The 18,680-nt window shown below is 43.9% G+C and overlaps 1 protein-coding gene across 3 annotated transcripts; it reads left to right on the top strand.

Annotated features, from left to right (window-relative positions):
• Positions 1 to 1,721: 1,721 nt before the first annotated feature.
• On the top strand, positions 1,722 to 18,056 carry SRP68 (signal recognition particle 68). Of its 3 annotated transcripts, XM_074922055.1 has the most exons (17): positions 1,737 to 1,770; positions 1,819 to 1,902; positions 3,993 to 4,059; positions 4,592 to 4,705; positions 5,675 to 5,870; positions 6,668 to 6,750; positions 7,589 to 7,698; positions 8,068 to 8,150; positions 8,396 to 8,536; positions 11,859 to 11,957; positions 12,277 to 12,341; positions 12,644 to 12,803; positions 13,497 to 13,591; positions 13,825 to 13,954; positions 14,389 to 14,464; positions 15,305 to 15,357; positions 15,799 to 18,056. In XM_074922055.1, the coding sequence occupies exons 1-17, from the start codon at positions 1,737 to 1,739 to the stop codon at positions 16,024 to 16,026; spliced, it is 1,818 nt and encodes a 605-aa protein (XP_074778156.1). In that variant the 3' UTR covers positions 16,027 to 18,056. The 3 variants fall into 3 exon arrangements, with proteins under 3 accessions (XP_074778155.1, XP_074778157.1, XP_074778156.1); XM_074922054.1 differs by having other exon boundaries at positions 1,722 to 1,902; XM_074922056.1 differs by lacking the exon at positions 4,592 to 4,705 and having other exon boundaries at positions 1,722 to 1,902.
• Positions 18,057 to 18,680: the final 624 nt, after the last annotated feature.

The raw sequence follows: 18,680 nt of genomic DNA on the forward strand, positions 1-18,680 counted from the left end.
AGATAGAGAATGTATCCCTGGGAGATGTGGTGGAAACCCAGAGCAGACAGAAACAGCTTAAAAGATTTGCAGCGCAAAGCTGCAGCTTGAGGACTTGGGTTTTCTTTTTCCCCTTTGAGCTTTCATGTCCACAATAGGGAAAGAGAGCTCTGAAATCATAAATAAGAGGTCATAGCTGAGCCCTCTGAAGGGGAGAGCAGCAAAAATTGCTGCTTGCTGTAGCATAGCAGCAGCAAACTGGAGCCAGCCTCGCTGGTCCCAAAGGTGGGTAAAGCCCTTGTCTGGCAGAGGCAGGTCTGGGGGGGTGAGCCCAGTGGGAACAGCTATCGGAGCAGCATGTAATGCTCAGTGTTAAAATGGCCATGTTTGCATAAGTATTTAGAACAGTAAGTATTCAGAAGATGATGTGGTGTTTGTCCCTAAAGAGGTATCTCTCAGCTTCGTTCAAAATGTAAACCCTTTGTGCGAGAGGACCTGGTTTTAACTGCTTCCATCAGGTTTATATCTTTAAATAGCTGTAGGGAAGCACTCCTGGATTTGGGTGTGTTTGGGGCTTTTAAATACCAACAGAAGGTCTCTTCTTTTACCAGGCATACAGTCAGATGGGGGTAAAGGTGCTCCCTGCTGCCCTACAGGTGCTGTGGCTGGAGGTGGGAGATTTTGGCTAGTGCTTGGCCTGGAGGAGTTTAAACCCACTCTCCTAAAGGGCTGCCCAGACCAGCACGCTCTAAGGTGTCCTAGGAAGGTGCTAAGGGAAGGAGAAACTCCCCTGGCACTGCTGCAGCAGCATGGACAGTCCTGCACCAGCCAGGTACAGCATTGCCTTGCTGGGACCAGGTCTACGGTGCCCAACAAGTCCCTACTCCCAGCAAGAGGCACCTTGGGCTCTTTGAGGACCAGGGTGTGTATGTCTGCCTTTGCCCCCAGCAGCCTGGCATGAGCCATCTCAGCTCAGGCACTGTCCAGGTTTGCGGACTCCTGGCTTCCCAGGGCTGCAGCTGAGCCTGCAGCCACGAACACACCCTTAGTTCTTTCCTGAGATGCTTTGGTTAATGAAGGTGCTGCCATCTGCTCAAGCCTTCTTCGATCAGTTCAGCCAGCTGTCGGAGGTGAGAGGCAGCCCTGCAGAACAGCTTTTCATTAGTTTCCAAACCTACACCCTCAAACCATGCTTATTTTACTAGGAAGGACACGGTTTCACTAAGTTGCGTCAGCCTGGCTGGTGCTGAGCAGGGCAGAGCCAGCCCTTTAGCCAGGGGTTCAGGAGAGATACGAGGAGGCCTTGGGGGGGTCAGCCCCAGGTGGGCAAGGGAAGAAGCTGATCCTGGGGGCCGATTTGGGGCGTGGGGGGTCGGCCCTGAGGTGACTGAGGGGAACAGGGCTGGGGGAGGCTGATCCCAGGGCTGGGGGGTGACCCTGGGCATCAGTCCTGGGGCAGAGAGGGGGCTGGGGGCCGAGGGGGGTGGGGTGGTTAGCCCCGGTGTGGATGAGGGGGGCAAGGGCAGGAGGGCCCGATCCAACCGGGGGTGGGAGATGCATCCAAATCCTGCGTGAGCCCCCGACTCCCGGACGCTCACCCCCGGGAGCCAGCCCCGCCCCGCCCCGCCCCCCCCCCCGCGGGGTCCTCCCGTATCCCGTCTGCCCCCGCGGCGGCCGCGCTCGCGCTCGCCATGGCCTCGGTGCCCGCCTCTCCGCCCCCGGCCCATGATGCAGCGCGGCGGCGGCCCGGGCACAAGATGGCGGCGGAGCGGCAGGGCGCCGGTGGCGGCCGTGGCGGGGCGGGAGGCGGCAGCAGCAGCGGAGGAGGAGGTGGCGGAGGTGGTGGCGCGGAGGAGAACAAGGAGAACGAGCGGCCGGCGGGGCCGCAGGCCGGCAGCCTCGGCGACAGCCTGGGCCTGGAGAGCATCCTGCGTCCTGGCGGTGGTGCCGAGGGGACGTGGCAGGCCCGGCCCCGTGGCGGCCGCTGTGGTGGAGCGCGGGGGCTCGCAGGCCCCGGGCGGGCGGGCATGGCCGACTCCGCGTCCCCGCGGGAGAGGGCCGGGCGGGGCGGCGGACGCTCCGCTGTCCCCGCGCAGAGGCGGCGCTGAGGGCGGCGGGTCCGCCCAGGCCGCGCTGCCCCGTGCCTCGGGCGGGAGCCGCGGGGTCGGGGTCCCGGAGGTGCTGGGGGCGTGTCGGTGCGGCTGGGCTGACCCGCGCGGTCCCTGGCGGTGAGGGTTTAGTTTGGATGAATCGGGGGAGTCAGCTTTGCACGTCTGGATTGTGCATTTATGCTTTACCTTTGCAACATCTTCCGAAACGCGTGACAGCTGTCATCAGCCTTCAGAGCAGAGCTCTGTGCTAGGCTGCGTGCTTTAGTTAAGAGGAGGCTGTCAGTAATCTGGTGGTAATATTAATGCTTGAAGCAGGCAATAGTGGATAAAATAAATCTTAACAGGTATGCTGAGATGGCAAACAGGCTCCTCCAGATTTAGCACTTCCAAAATCTGATGTGGTATGTAAAGCTTGTGGCATTTTTGTATGTGAAACTTTCACGTGAAACTAGTCTAGCTACACAGCTGTGATAGAGCTGAGTTTTATCTTCTGGGTAAGAGGAAAACCCAAGTGAAATAAGGTCGCAGTTTTCCATTTGGCATATGTCAGGTGTTGTAAAGTTAGCAACTGTTGAGTAAGATGCAGACGTAGTAATTTCTCTGGTAACGTTAGGAATACCTAAGTCGGTGAAAAAGTAAATAGCGTAGGGGGTATGAATTCAGTGAGTAACTGCACTGGTAAAAGGCAGTCTGAAAAAAAATCTGGTTGACAGCAAAGATGAGGAGTGTTATTGAGACATTGTAGTTTGACTTGTTTGTTCAACAAATGCAAACTAATTCAGTGCAATAACTGCTGATGCAGATTTTTAATACTTAAAGAGAATTTATTTTAGGTGTAATTCCAAGAAAACACTTTGATAGACATCTACTGTTTTAAATTTTAAAAGTCTGGTAGTGTCTCCATCTGTAGGAATAGTGTTTCTTTTAATGGGGTCATTGTATAGTCTGGTTTCGGTTTTGTGGGTTTAAGGCTTCGTGGTTAAAACTTAAAAGGGAAATTTTGGGATATAACTACATACAGCACAGAGATTTCTTGTTTATGATGGTGATTTTATTTCACATAATAATCTGCCTTGTAAACTGAATTAATAATATCAGCAGATTTACTAGAATACAGCATGATTTTATTTGATAGTGTAACTAAGTGAATAAAGTAAGTACAGGATTCACAGAAATCAGCAAATATGCTAAGGAATGCAGAGGCTGGATGGAAATCATGGAGTGATGCTATCGCAGGTCACAGGACAGTGGGTTTTGTCATGGAGTAATTGTTATAGTAACATGCAGTAAGACTAGAAGCGTGTTGAAAAACTGAGTAGAAAATAAGCCCCCTGAATACTTCCCAAAAGCTCTTTTTATTAATTTCTCTATTCAGAAAGCAGTTTGTTTGTGGAAACTGTGTCAGGAGGGCAGCAGTGATTCTGCTCAGTGTACTTCTGCTCTTTTCCTGAGAGATGGGATGTTTAAAGCAGGAAGGCTGCTCTCTTATTTCAGTTTTGCCAACAAAATTGTGTCACAAGTGTGACTGGGGAGACGGTGTAGTGTAGCTAGGGCAGTCAGTTATATTAGCCTAGATGCATGTGTTGGCATAGCTTATTATCCTGAAACGAGCTCTAGTAACAGAGACTCTCTTGTTGTTATCTGTAAGAGGTGGTGCTTGTGGTATGTCTTAGTCCTGGCCTTGATGACACTCATAAAGCTCTGAAGTAAACAGTGCAGTCAGTGAGGCCTTTTAGGACCATCAGTTCTCTCAGTTGTGTGTTTTTAGGAGGTTTTTGGGTGCCCCTCTGTTCAGAGTGCATTTACTTACTGGAACGTGTAGAATTCCCTTCTGTTGTTTTGGGGTAGAACGAAGAACTGGTAACAGATTGTACTGTCAATCTGCCTTAACGCAAATCACAGTCCTTCAGATTGTGAAGGAGTCTCAGCAGCAGCATGGTTTACGACACGGAGACTTCCAGAGGTACAGGTTAGTAAACACTGTGGATGTCTTGGTGACTTACTCTATTTAAAATATAAACCTACTGTAGCAGGCAACAGGGACGATCTGCCAAAGTAAATACCCCTTGACAAGTTGCTTCACGTGAAGCAGTGTACACTTTTTTCATTAGATGTAATGTGCTGTGGCTGTTCTCTTTGGAAGGATATTGTCTGGCTCTTGTTTCTCCACTGTCCTTTAAGAGCTTGTTTGTTAGCACCTCACTGATACTGTACTCTTCCAGAACTGATTGTTCAATAAATATACATAAAGCAATTAGTGCAGAGAACATAATTCTGATTTTTCAAGATCAGGAATTATTATGTGTATTCTTATCTTTCATCTGTTCTGTTAACCACTGGTTTAGAAGTAGTTATGAATTACCTCTTACCATATATGGAGTTCTTGGTCATTAAAATGTTGCCTGTCACAGCCTTTAGTCCTTTTTTTCTGGTTGAAGGGAGCAGTAAACAGAAACAAAGTTGTTCTTTGGCCAAACTGACTGTGATTGTCTTTTCTTTAGGGGTTATTGCTCCCGTAGGCTAAGGCGACTCCGAAAAACTCTCAACTTCAAGATGGGAAACAGGCACAAGTTCACCGGGAAGAAAGTAACTGAAGAGATTCTCTCAGACAACAGGTACGGTCACTGGATGGAATCGAGTGTTGAGTATATTAGTGCATAGTTTCTTTCATTTAGGTAATTTATTTTCATGTGGTTGTGGTGGAAAAGTGTTTTGTACAATATACTCAGAAATGTTTCTTTTCAGAGATGTGTGTTGTAGATACGAATAAAAGAAGAAAGTCAGGCTGCAGTGCAGGGGGAAGAGGCACTGCTCAGATCCTGCTTCATCATGTGAACAAGTGAGAGAAGGGGGAGTGGCAACAGCCAGTTCCTTCTCTTCCTTCATAGTTGCCAGAATGGGTTCTTTCCATAATCGGTGAATTACTTTGATATTAAACCAGAAATTCTTATTCAGATGTGTCGCAAGGTAGTCGTGTGAATGCTGATGACGTAAGTGGTATAGCCAGCAGGGTTGTGGTTGGCGACATAATCCATATTGTATTGCAAGTTTTACTTAGATTTTCAAAATTTGACAGAATGCTTGTCTGATAGAATATGTGGAGAAGAGCCAGGATTTTGGGCTCATTTCTTATCTTTTAGAAACACTTGAAATGTGTGCTGTCTTGTCTTTTCTTGTGGGGAAAAGAAAACGTGATGCTGTTTTCACCTGTATTGTTAAGAAGCCCGATGCATTTATATCATTAGCTGGTGGGAAAACAGACATATTTACCCAAACTGAGCCAGTTTGAAGAGCAACCTATAATGATAAACCCCTTGTCTTCGCAATGTCTTTGGTGCTACAGAATGATACCAAATTCCCTTCCTCAGTTGGATAATTACAATTATGTAGTGAGAAATACAGTAGAAAACAGGAATAATAAAACTTTGTGTGCTTAGAGTGTTAAAAAATAAAAGCATCTACCCCTTGTTAACCAAGCTTAACTTAACCAAACTTTGCAGATCATATGGCAAAGGACTAGTGGTGATGTGGTAATAATTGTTTGAATGTCATTCCTTCTTCATTAGTCTTCCTCTGCCCCATAGGTATTTGCTGTTGATTCTGATGGATGCAGAGAGAGCCTGGAGTTATGCCATGCAGCTGAAACAGGAAGCAAACACAGAGCCTCGCAAACGATTTCACCTGCTGTCTCGTCTGCGCAAAGCTGTGAAACATGCTGAGGAGCTGGAGCGACTCTGTGAAAGTAACCGTGTAGATGCCAAAACAAAGTTGGAAGCTCAGGTAACCACTGATGCTTTGATCTTCTGTTACAGCAAAAGCTGAACAAAAAACCTTTGGATTTTAGGTGAAGAGATTATTCTCATCTAGCAGTAGATAATCAAAATTGACTGAGTCTACAACTGGAAAATGTCTCCCTTTGGATAGCTTGGACATACTGTTAATGCAGTTGTTGGAATTGTAGAAATGACCAGTGGCACCAGTCAAGATGAGGACCTGGTGTTTAGAAGTTAAGTGTATTAAAGGATTGTTCTTTCTTTGAAGAGCATTACATTTAATAAAGGTAAAAAGAACTGAGAGAGACTAAGATGAGGCAAGACAGCCTAAGAAAGTGTGCTTATCTGTTGATTTGCCTATTTGTTAAATGCCCTAAAATAGCTGCTTAGAACACAAGACTTGTGGCTTCGGTTCCTGCAACACAGAAAACAACTGTGTTGTGACACCAGCCTCTTTGAACGGGCAGCTATGGTAGTATTCAGTTAATTGAAACGGCCATTGTGTAGCTTACTCCTGGAAAAAAAAATAAAAATTGTGACATCAGTGCGCCATGTTGACTGCATGAAAGCAAAGATGTTTCTTGCTTGTTATCTCCTTGGAAATGTAGCAATGTCAGTTAAAAGAAAAAAAGGTAGGTAGCTAGTAACCCATAATCCAAATCAGTTGTCTTCTGTGGGAAGAGCAAATGAAAAGGGCAAAGCTTAATCACTTCTTGTAGGCGTTGCAGCAGCCTTCATACTAAAGGTTGTACAAATTAGGCTGTCAGTTTTGGGGAAGTTAACTTGCCCTTGTGCTGTCTGCAGGCATACATGGCTTACCTCACAGGAATGCTTCGTTTTGAGCACCAGGAGTGGAAGGCAGCAATGGAGGCTTTCAACAAATGCAAGTGAGTTCCCCAATTGCACCAACTTTATTTAGTAAATAGCATTGGATCAGTCTAGTAAGTAAGTTGTTGTGATTTAACCTGGCCAGAAGCCAAACACCACGCAGCCGCTCGCTCAGCGTTCCCCTGCCCCAGGGGATGGGGAGAGAACTGGAGGGGTCAAGGTGTGGAGATTCATAGGTTGAGATAGAAACAATTTAATAATTGAAATTAAATTACAATATTTAATAATGATGATAATAGAATATACAAACAAGTGGTGCACAGTGGATGGCTCACCACTTGCTGACTGATGCCCAGCCCATTCCTGGCTAGTGATCCCAGAGCAGGGCAAGTCCTGAAACTGCAGTCCTCAAGGAGTGAGACAGCTTCCCAGACAACCTTCATCTATAGACTGAGCATGACATTATAGATATGGAATATTTCATTGGCACGGTTGGGTCTGTTGCTCTGGCTGTGCTCCCTCCAAGCTTCTTGTGCACCTGCACATCGGCGGGACATGGGAGGTTGAAAAGTCCTTGATTTCTTAGCAGTGACTAGAAACATCAGTGTATTATCAACATTCCTCTCATCCCAAATCCCATACTGAATCCAAAACAGCACTAGCTACTAAGAAGGAAAATTATCTCTATCTCAGCCAAAACCAGGACATAAGTTGATACACTTATTTGCGTACGGTATGTACTGCAGCTCTGTGAGTTGTTTAGTTAATTATGCACTTAACTGGGAGGTACTACTGAAGAAATAGCATCTTCCAGGGTAGAGACACAAACACTTCTCTTAAGATAGCATCTCACGAAATGACACATACTGCAGTGTTAATAGTTATTTTTTGCTGTAGGACCATATATGAAAAACTGGCCAATGCTTTCACAGAAGAACAAGCTGTACTGTATAACCAGCGTGTGGAAGAGATCTCACCCAACATTCGCTACTGTGCCTATAATATTGGTAAGGAAAGGGCGGGTACCTAATCTTCAGTAAAGAGGAGGGCTTGTTCATAGGAAAGGGATATTGACTTGATAGTTAAATACTGTCCAAGAGACACTGCAGTGAGTCCATAATATTTTGGGCAAGTTCTGCACACATTCTGAGTCAGTTTAGCAGTGGAGAAATACTCACTTTGCAACAGTGTATGTGGTTTTGTGTAAAAAGACAAAACACTGATTTGCAGTAGTTTGCTTATGAAGTCAGAATGAAATTGCAAATTTATGCCCTTTGTCCCCAGATTGCCAGTATAAAATCTAGATTAGCTTTTCGATATTAAAATAATTTGTGAACTCAGATGCACATGTGATCTTGAGGTGTTCACTCTCTCAGGTGACCAGTCTGCTATGAATGAGTTGATGCAGATGAGGCTGAGGTCTGGTGGCACTGAAGGTCTTCTTGCAGAAAAACTGGAGGTAACCTATTTGCATGCTTCAAGTTGAAACATTCATTAACACTCTGCTGAACATAAGTACTTCTCCAGCACACCATTCAAGAGCCAAAACGTATCAGAAGAGAGCAAGCAAGCCTGGGTTCTGTGGGAAACCACTTCCCTAAAATATCCTTTGATTTCAAAATAGTCGAGTGTAATGTGAATTTGAAAGGTTTGGGTTTGGATATCTTAAAGTTCAAGCCTGTAAGTTTGGTCTGTTCTCTACAGGCACTGATTACCCAAACTCGAGCAAAACAGGCAGCCACGATGAGTGAGGTGGAGTGGAGAGGAAGAACTGTTCCAGTGAAGATAGACAAAGTGAGGATCTTCTTGCTGGGACTGGCCGACAACGAAGCAGCGATTGTTCAGGTAAGTCAGAAGCCATCTCCAGTGCCAGGGTTCTGTCATCTTCCCTTCAGTGTGAAGGATAATATGTGATACCTGGACTGAAATATTTTGAAGAATCTTTTCCTCAAACTTGGGGTTGGAAGACTAAAAGCAATAGTGGGAATATTGACTATAACCCAAGCTGAAGTGTCAGTTGGGGATAACTCCTGTAGTCTAAGTGGTAGTGTGGGAGATCTGTTCAGAGTATTACTGCCCTTTTGAACACTCTGTGCTGCCCAGAAGTGCTACCTTTCCGTGGCACAGTGATAACCATTATTATTTGTAAGTCACTTGGAAATGAAGGTTACAATTTTAAGAGTAATTGTTTTTGAATTAGTTCTAATTTTTTTGAGTGTCTTGCTCAAATGCTCCAACTTCAGAGCAATCAAAAGAAAAAGCAACACAAAGCAATTTGCCAGGTAAAGCAGGTGCTATGAGATTTCCAGAACTCCCTTCTTGACTTAGGCAAATCCTCTAAAGCAGGGGGAGGATTACTAAATGTCAGGATGTAAATCAATTTCAAATGTAACAGTTCTGAAACACTTGCTGTAGCACGTACTATCACTGTCTTTAGTATTACAGCCAAGTTTTCCACATGAGGCTTTTTTCTTGGAAAAGGTGCCCACATGGAGTATTCTGCTTCCCAGTGGCTCCGTACAGCACCCTCGCTGTTCGAAAAGGCAGCAAAAGGATCTTTAGTAACAACTGTTGTCGCTAACAATGAGCTTTTTGGCGTATCAATAACTACTTATCGTCAGCAGAATAATGATGATAAATAGAAATTTAAATGATAAAATGAAAACCCTACAAAGGCAAGTGGGTAAGAGCAGGAGATAGTGCTAAGAAGATAGTGTGAACAGGATAAGGAGGATATGGCTGACTACGAAACATTTGTGTTAGCCAGTCTGGTTATAACGTTATGAATTGTATGTTGCTGAATTTATTTTTTTATAGGGAGTACATTAGTATGGCCAGCAGGTGGAAGTGCAGCTTAGAGTTCAATGTTCTCTCATTTAATTTCCATCCTGCCAGGCTGGCAGTTGGACCTTTTTTAGTTTAGTTGCCCTCTTTGTTCCATAAAGCTGAGGCAGAACAGTGATCTGAATTTGTTTTCATCTTTATGTTCCTTGGAAGCTCTGACTAAACAGAGGAGTTTTGTGGTGCCAGATCACAACTAGTAATGGTGAGAGCTGAGCACGCAGCAGCAGTATTTACATTCCCAGAGGACTAAAACTTGGCCTTTTGAAAGCAGTTCTGCAGCTGCTGCGTCAGCTGTGATGGGCAGTCCAGCTTCAGCTAAATGAGTTGTGGTGCCTGGGATCCTTGGCACCTTTCTGCTAGTCTTCACTAAGTTGAAACCCTGACATAACAGTAGTGCTCTTCAGGGTTTTAGAAGCAAACACAAATGTGTGTTTTGTGAAAAACTGATTCTCAGCGCAGTTACACCATTGCTTTCAGCATCTTATTGGTAACAGGAGAAACATAACAAATAAGTCAAACTGAAATACATATCCAAGTTTAAAACTACTTGTGTCAGCCCTTTTGCAGACCTGAACGCACAACTTCAGGGGGCCATTGACTCTAACCAGGTAGAAGTGAGAAGGCCAAAGGGCAGAGCAACAAGTTTGCTCCTGTCTGGTATTGCCTCAAGGATTCTGTGGTCATCTCTGGTAACTAGGACTGTAGCAAAAATGGGGGTTAGTAACTTTCAGAGATGGTATACAATGTTTTAGAAGAAAAGAAAAATTAGAAGTGAGCACTCCTAGACTTTCAGAATTGGGTTCAGTGGGATCAGTTCCCTTGATCCCTTTAAGATGAACCTGTGCTGTTCTATCAGGACACTTGAACCACCAGCCATAGCACTTGTATCTCAGATTCATGATCTGATATCTCCAAAATCGGAACATGTGTGTATTTATGCATAGAATCAGCTTAACCTTAAGAGTTTTTGCTTAGAAAGGAAAGCCTTTGTTTCACTGCACAGCCCAGCCCTTTCCCTGTTTGTACTTGACTGATGATCTAGCTATGTCTGTTTTCATTTTTGTGCATACAGTAAAATTGCTGTGCTCCTCTGGGTGAGGTTGAGAATGCTGTCAGACTTGTCTCTGGTTATTCTCAGTAGTTAGACCCACCTTAAAAATTCTTGCAGCAAATCTTAAAAAAAAAAAATAAAAAATCCAACAAAACAACAAAAAAAACCCAAACCCAGAAAAGCCACCTTCATCTCAGGTCAAGATACCTGAGGCTTTGTGAGAGAGTAAAAATAACATTCCTTAATGGGTTTGAAAACTTGAGGAGAGGTGGAGGCTTAGAGCTCTATGCAAGATAAACAAGGAAGCATGTTTTTAGACAGTTTTTTTTTTTTTTTCATTTGGACAATTGCAGATTTGTTGCAGCACAGTTCATCTTATGCTGTTATAGGACAGGGAAGTGGTATAACACAGTGCTGATACACTTTAATTTGTCTTCCGATTGCTAAGGTTGAGGTTTGTTTCTGGACAGTTTCTCGTACTGAATCAGTAAGAGTCTTGTGATCCCCATCTGGTTACCTTCTCAGTCACCTGAATGGAAGTTGAATTTGGGTTTGGGTGCATTGTTTCTTTGGGAACATGATATGCCAGTCCATTAGGCACAGATCAGGCTTCAACTTGTTTTCAAATTTTGGGTTTGGGGCAGAAGGCCAAAAGCTACTTAATTTTTTAACAAAACTTGTGGTGACAGCAGAAAAGCACTCAGTCACTCCTGCTACTAAAATACAGGGTTACTTTTAAAAATGTTTCAAACAAGCAAATTATTGCCACTGTGAGCATTACTGGAGTGGGAGTGTGGAAAAGATAATCATCTACATGTTCTTACCACATGAGAAGTTAAATCAGCATAACAAGAACAGTCTGCATTGGTAGTTTGCCAGTTCAGTAATGCTCAGCTCTCCGTCTGTTGCTGGGCCTTTCCCACAGTGCAGTCCAGCCTCAGCTGTTCTTGGAGCAGTGGGGGTGCCATCCTGGAAGGGGAGGGACTTGCAGAGAAGGTGGCTGTGGCAGGGATGAGGCGATCAGAGCTGGGTGTGCTAGGCCTTCAGTGCTGCTAAATTCTCAGCACTGACCTTGTTCCCTACAATTTCTGGCAGTTTGCCCCCTAGAACATATTACAGACAAATACGGATTGGAGTTCTAGCTATTCGTGGATCTTAAAGCCATAATTTGGGAGTAACTTTGTTTAATTTCCTCAGTTAATTCTTGCATCATGGGATGCAAAATGCAGACATTTCTAATAGATACTTGTCTTAACTTCTCTTTGCTCTTAGGCAGAAAATGAGGAGACAAAGGAACGTTTGTTTGAATCTTTACTCAGTGAGTGTAGAGATGCCATTCAGGCTGTTCGGGAAGATCTGAAACCAGACCAGGTAAGCAGCAAGCATCAGTGTTTCAACTTTCAACAACATAGCGTTTCTTTGGGACCGATCTGTTACTGTTAAACTTGCTTAACACTAAGAGTGGCTGGGATTTCTATAAGAAAAAGTGGCAAAACAGTCTATCGCCTTTGATTTTATTCTTTTCAGAACTGGAGAAGGTGAATAAAAATGTAGAAGCCCTCATTCTTTTGCCTAGAAGTCTGTTATAACTTCCGTGGTTTACCCAAACCTTGAATTGTTTTTGACGTTTTCTTCCCTCATCTACCAATTTTAAGTAAATCATATGGTGTTTTGTCCACAATTTGTGCAGAAGCAGCGGGAACACTCTCTGGAAAATGATTCTGGGAAGGTGTCCAACATCCAGTACTTACACAGGTAATAGGCAAACGTTGCTGCCTGTACTAGTGTGAAGAATTCATGCTCATGTCAAGATTTTATTTTTGTTTGCTTTTGTTTTATGGGGGTTTTGTTCTGGCCCTCTCAGATCTCAAAGGGTGACTGTACAGGATCTGATTCATGCCTCTTTGAAGACATTTTAGTCCTGTGTTGACCTTTCAGATGTTTTTTACCCTACTAGTATCAGCTTAGACTGGGGGAAAAATTTTTTTCAGAACAAAGAGTAACGTCTGAGTAGCTCTGACAGTCTGCTAATGGTGTTTTATCTTTTATCCTTTTAGTTACTTGACTTATATCAAGCTGTCAACAGCCATCAGGCGCAATGAGAGCATGGCAAAGTCTCTGCAGAAGGCACTGCTGCAGCAGCAGCGCTCTGAAGAGGATGGCAAGCGCACGGCACGGCCTCAGGACCTGATCCGTCTTTACGATATCATTTTGCAGGTAATGCTGGGAAAACTAATTCTTTATCCTGATTGGAGAACTTTGGTACAAAATATTGTAGAAAATACAGCAGCGTAGGTGAACTGCCTGTGAATTCTGAAGAGCAACTGAGTACCCACAGTTACCTTGTTGAAGATGTTGAACATCTACATGAACTACAGAAGAACCCTTTTAGTTGTGAACAGAAAATGCTGCTAGAACGGGTGCCCTTGGTTGTACGCTCATGGAGTTTAAAAATATTTTTTCTGACTTATTTTATGCAGCACCCTGATAGCTGCCTTAGTTTCTGCTGGCCAGAGAAAGTAGCAGCTAGAAATACTTAAAATGTACTTGTTCTTCATAAGCAGTTTCTCAGTTTCTCTCATAAATTTTCTGTTAACTGTGGGAGCCTGTGGCTGAAGCGGTTGTAAATGGGAAAGAGAAATGCTTTATGAAATAATTCCTTCATGTGAAATCTGAGGAGTCTCTGTCCCCTAATTCCTGTTTGTGTCAGGAAATCTGTCCTGAGGGCAAACTTGCACAAGTTTCAATGACTGTCCTTCACAAGGTTACCATACTGATAATTAGAAAACTGCAAGCTATTTTCATGGGAGTGTACTGTTGACTTGTTAAAAGGGGCAGCTTTCTCTTACTCCAGCAGATTCCAGAGGAAAACAATGCCTGCATTTGTTACTCTGACTCTCTTTTGCACAGAACCTCGTGGAACTGACACAGCTTCCTGGCTTAGAAGAGGACAAGAACTTTCAAAAAGAGATTGGATTGAAGACACTTGTGTACAAAGCTTACAGGTGACTGAGAAACAGCCATGTTTTCTTTAGCAGACGTTACATCTTCAGAGGTTATTATTCCAAAGTTCTATGTGCTGTACAGAACTTTGCTGTTTCCTCTGCTCTTTCCTGAAATGAAGACTGGATGCGAAGGGGAAACTAGCCAGTGCTGCTTAATAATGTCTCCTGTGGTCAGTCATTTGGGTTGGCAAAAGGTAACAAACAGGTCAAGGATTCACTCTTTGCTGTTGCAGGTGTTTCTTCATTGCACAGTCCTATGTCTTGGTAAAGAAATGGAGCGAAGCTCTTGTTTTGTACGAAAGAGTGCTGAAATATGCCCGCCAAGTTCAGTCAGGAGCTGGAGCTTATACGAACAGCTTGAAGGTAGGAACCCAATCCTGTATGTGGAGTTTATGAAGAAACTCTGTCGCAGTACTTACTGTCAATTAGATGCCAGGCCATTACAATTCAAGGCTGATCTTTAAGTAGGGAGAAGAGTTGTACAAGGGTGACTTCTTCACACATTATAGTAGAGACTTTCTGGTGATGTGGAAATGCTTCAGCTGGCCACTTGCTTTGGAGGAGAGGCAGACTTGCTGCAACAACTCCATAACAATTTACCACTTTTTCCTCACATGTGCGTTTTTTGTTACATAACTTCTGTAATGCCTGAAGGACTGTATTGCAGCTTTTGCTCTTCTGGGAGGGCTTATCAGCACTAGGACTTAATTTCTTAGTTCTTACTTTGTCAGGTTTCACCTTCACCCTGACTCTTAAACTGGCATATTTCAGGCTCTCAATTTTCTTTAATGACCTAGGAGCTGCCTGATGTTCAGGATCTGATCACTCAAGTCAATGCAGAGAAATACTCCTTGCAAGCAGCAGCTATATTAGGTGAGTTGCACAATTATAGTAGAGCTCTAACATCTCTTGAATAATGCCCCTGCATCTATTTCATTCCTTTTATTTAATTTCTGAAGCTCCAAATGTTTTTTTTCTGCTTCACTCTGATGTGTGTAGGCTCTGGAAAACACTTACTTTTCCCTCCCAGTTCTAGCTTCTTCTAACTGTGTGTAGTGTGGCTAGGCAACCAATGACTAGGCATTTGGCATCTTGCTCCCTGCCCAGAGATGTAAAAACACTTCATGAGGATGTGCACCTGTTGTGGTAACCTGCACAGAACACTGTTTAGCGTTTCATTTTTTTGCTGAAACAAGTTGGCCTTACTCATCCCGGTTTTGCCTAACTGGGAGGAGCTACTGAGACAGGGCAGAGCAGTGCTGTTCTGCTCTTTGTCAGTGTCCACCAGGTTGGTGGAACTTTGGAGGAATGGATGAACTTGTGGTTTCTCAGGCTGCTGTTTTTGCTGTGCCTGCTAGTGGAAACCCAAGGTAAGTAATGGATTGCCTTTGATTGCCTTAATGTTGCTTTAACAGACCCTGCTGGGGTCTTCTCATCATCTGCTGCTTTGTGCTTAACTCAGAATCTGTGCTTCTTTCAGGAATTTCTCATGACAATGTGAAGAAGTTCTCCATCACTGGAGAGCTGTGTTGGCTGTAGATGAGCATGTGTGATCCTCTTAGTCTAGAAAGCAAGTTGATGTTACTGAAAATACTGTCTTGCATATCCCCGAAAGCAAAGTTCATAGCTAAGCTTAGAGGACAGCTGACTCCTGAGACAGTCTATGCCAAGATCTTGCCTGTTATTCTTACCACTTTTTCTTCAATTTTGCAGATGCAAATGATACTCAGGAGACTGAGTCTCCATCTCAGGTCAAGGATGGCAAGGTAAGAGCTGAGAGCTCAGGTAAATTCCAGTAGTGTTCTTAACAAATGTTACTTTTAACCTGTTACCTGAGTGTCTCTTGCAACTCAAGAATGTCATGCTGATGGGAGTTTGGTCATGACTGCTGTATTTAAGAGATTTTTATTAGGCTTATTTTCCTTCTGCAAGTCATGAAGGTGGCTGACAGAGTGAGGTTCCTTAGGCAGGAGCTAGGCAGCTGTTTGCAGCTTCTAGTGTGGCATCTTCTTTTTTTATTTAGCTTTCTCCCTGCACATAGGAAGGTTTTCCAGAAATCTTGCAGTGGTGCTTTGTCAGGGGGCCAAGATATCACGCAAGGAAACTTCAGCTGCTTGTCTCAGTTTCTGCTTAATCCTTGCTTGTTTGACCCTTGTCAGCTTTGATTTGACACGTGTAATTTGTGTTTCTGCATTGGTCTCTTTCAGCCACTATCGGAACGGTTTGAAACTTTCTGTCTGGATCCTTCTCTTGTCAGCAAGCAAGTCAGCCTCGTGCACTTCCCTCCAGGCTTCCAGCCCATTCCGTGCAAACCCTTGTTCTTTGACCTGGCCCTTAATCATGTTGCTTTCCCACCTCTGGAGGACAAGGTGGAGCAGAAGGCCAAGAGTGGTCTCACAGGATATATAAAGGGCATCTTCGGATTCAAAAGTTAACCAGGACCCCCTGAGGAACAGAGGTTTTATTCTGTATTGAAGGAAAAGCTCCAAGAGGTTCTAGGACACAAATACCTGCACCTGAAACCAACAGAGGGAAGTTTTACCATCTTCTTCCCTGTGTTCTGTGTATATGTCTGTGCACTTACATTTTCTCCCAGTGTATTAAAGACAAACAATCTATTCAGAAACATACGTACACTATAAATAGCTGAAAATAATCTGGAGCACAGAGAAATTCCATTCTGTTTGGAGAATTGGGAGCTTGCTTTGTGGCCAGTGGCCTGTTCAGGGCCAGTACACATCTACTTACCATGGACCAGGGCACAGGTATAATTTGATTCCTCTCTCCACCCCATTATTTGACACTATAATTTGGTATTTTTGGCTAGAAATCTGGGTGTGATGGTGAAACAAAGGCAAAAGTAGTTGGAGAACTAAACCAGCATGATGGGGCTGCCTACACAAAGACAGCAGCCAGGGGGGCTAACTTCTCCTTCCCTTTCAACTTCCAGAAGTTTGTATTTTTTTAAAAGTGTAACATTCAGAATTGACAAAATAAAGCCTCTGCCCTTATCGGTAAGGATGGTAAATACCTTACCCAGTGTTAATGGCTACCCCACTTGTGGAGTATAACCTGAATTTGTACTCTGGGCCAATAAGATCCTTCTTTATTGATACATGTTTGTTAAATACCTAAATACAGTATAGAACCTATTCCTACAGGGCTTTTCCTGGGAAACTAAGCTTCATGGGTGGCTTTAGAAGTAGCTACTTGCTCTTCACAGGAATTTGGGTCTCTCGGTGTTAATTTTGTCTGATCTAAACCTTGCCTGAAAACAAGATGATCTTTTTCTGGAGTTCATCTGTTGCTTTTTTCCTCATCTTTGGTCAGTAGATAAACCTGAAATGAGGAATAAGCAACAGGAGATCAGTAGGTTCTTGCGTGATAGATCTTCTCTGTCATGCCAGACAGCTTTATAAAAAAAGGCGCCCAGGTGCTACGGTGATAGGCACTTTCACAATGCGGGTAATTTCATAATTGTGATCATTTAAATGGGAAAAAAACCCACAGCACATGGGCAAAACTGTTCTAAAAGAAATTATTTGGAAGTTTCCACCAGCAGTGTTTGGGTTTTCACTCGGTCTGTAGCTGGAAGGTGAAACAGCAGTTTGTTCTAGCTGCCTTAACAATTTTGCACCCATTGTCTTGACTTTGCATTTCCTCCACTTTTAGGCATTGGAGTTAATAGGGCTGGAAAGAGAAGAACGGCTTTAAATGATCAGATTGTTGTCATGGGAATTTTCCATGCAAGGTGCATGTCAGATAAATGGGGGAAATTAACAATTCCCATTATTTTCATATGAATGTTTGCTGCTTTGTTCCAAGTTGATCTGATTTACGAGTTCTTAAAGTACAAAGCAGGTTTCCAGAGAACTCTGTGCTCAGAAAGGGGTAAGAGAAGGAGGAGGAACTTCTTGTTTAATTTCTGCAACATGGAAACAAAATGGGAATTTCTGGTATTCTAGCTAATTCCATTTGCCTCTAGATGCTGGGGGACTTTAGAAGAAGGGGAAGTGTAGAGCTGAAACATGGAAGACTATTAATCAGATTCCTGGAAAACATGGTCTTGAGTGACAGACTTCACTTCCCCATGAAGCCCGTTTCCTTTTAGACAAGGAAGGGTCATGCGATAACTGGCACAGGCATCAGCTGGTTGATCTGCTTCATGGTACCTCTTTCTGTGTACGTTAATCTAAGCGTCTCTCTCCTTTTCAGCTTTTATATCAAATCAATTTGAAAACTGTTCTGTTTGGTTTGCAAACCAAACTCCTTTCTGCTTTCCTACCACAAATCTATGTGGTGCCTGGATTGATTCCAGTGAAACTTGTACTGCGGCCACTTTCTAATTGGTTTCTGTTACAGAAAGCTAAGAGCAATTGGCCTCTTTGTCAAACATCTTTTGACAGATAACTGATTAGTTTGAACGCAGATAAGAAATCTGAAAACAATAAAGTTTTATTCCTGACCTCTGAGGCGTGTAGTTTATGTTGAGCATTAAGAACACCAAGCACTCTGCCTCCAGAGCATTCAGAGGATCAAGGTCACACCATCACCTGGGACTACTTAACCCCTGGAGAATGGCCACTTAGTTCTGGAGGAGGATCTTCTGCCTGAAGGCTCAGATAACGTGCACCACTCTCACAGGTAACTTGGCTTACTTGTTCTGATGTCTGGTTAATGGAAAGTGAGTAGAGTTGGGTTTGTAAACAGTGTTGCGACTTAATGTGGAGGGCACTGATGAGGCACTAGGAAAAAAAATCAAGAAATGTAAAAAAAAAAAAAAAAAAAAAAAAGGAAAAAATAAAAAGTACTGTTAAGTCACCTGTAGGATGAAAATCTGACTCAAGAGTTTGAGGGTTTTGGCCCTGCTGTGGAGCTTGGAATGGTGAAGGCGAGGCTGAGGCAGCAGCAGTGAGACGGGACCGACGCGGGGAAGGGCAGTGTCTGATGTGACATGCAGAACAATCCGCTTCCCCGGAGCTGCCAGGTGTTGGTTGTGCCTCAAACAGCCCCAGCAAGATGCAGAGCACTGGCGTATGGTGCTTGGAAACCGGCTTCCTTAGTGCTCTGTTCTTTCATTAGGCTGCAC

This window comes from Athene noctua, chromosome 18 (genome assembly GCF_965140245.1).
Source record: "Athene noctua chromosome 18, bAthNoc1.hap1.1, whole genome shotgun sequence".
NCBI lineage: Eukaryota > Metazoa > Chordata > Aves > Strigiformes > Strigidae > Athene > Athene noctua.

Bases quoted from the DNA above. Each gene is read 5' to 3' on its own strand.
- SRP68 (XM_074922054.1), top strand. From the start codon at position 1,737: ATGGCGGCGGAGCGGCAGGGCGCCGGTGGCGGCCGTGGCGGGGCGGGA. The intron at 6,751-7,588 runs GTGAGTTCCCCA...TTTTTGCTGTAG, and splicing joins GAGGCTTTCAACAAATGCAA to GACCATATATGAAAAACTGG. The intron at 15,358-15,798 runs GTAAGAGCTGAG...GGTCTCTTTCAG, and splicing joins CTCAGGTCAAGGATGGCAAG to CCACTATCGGAACGGTTTGA.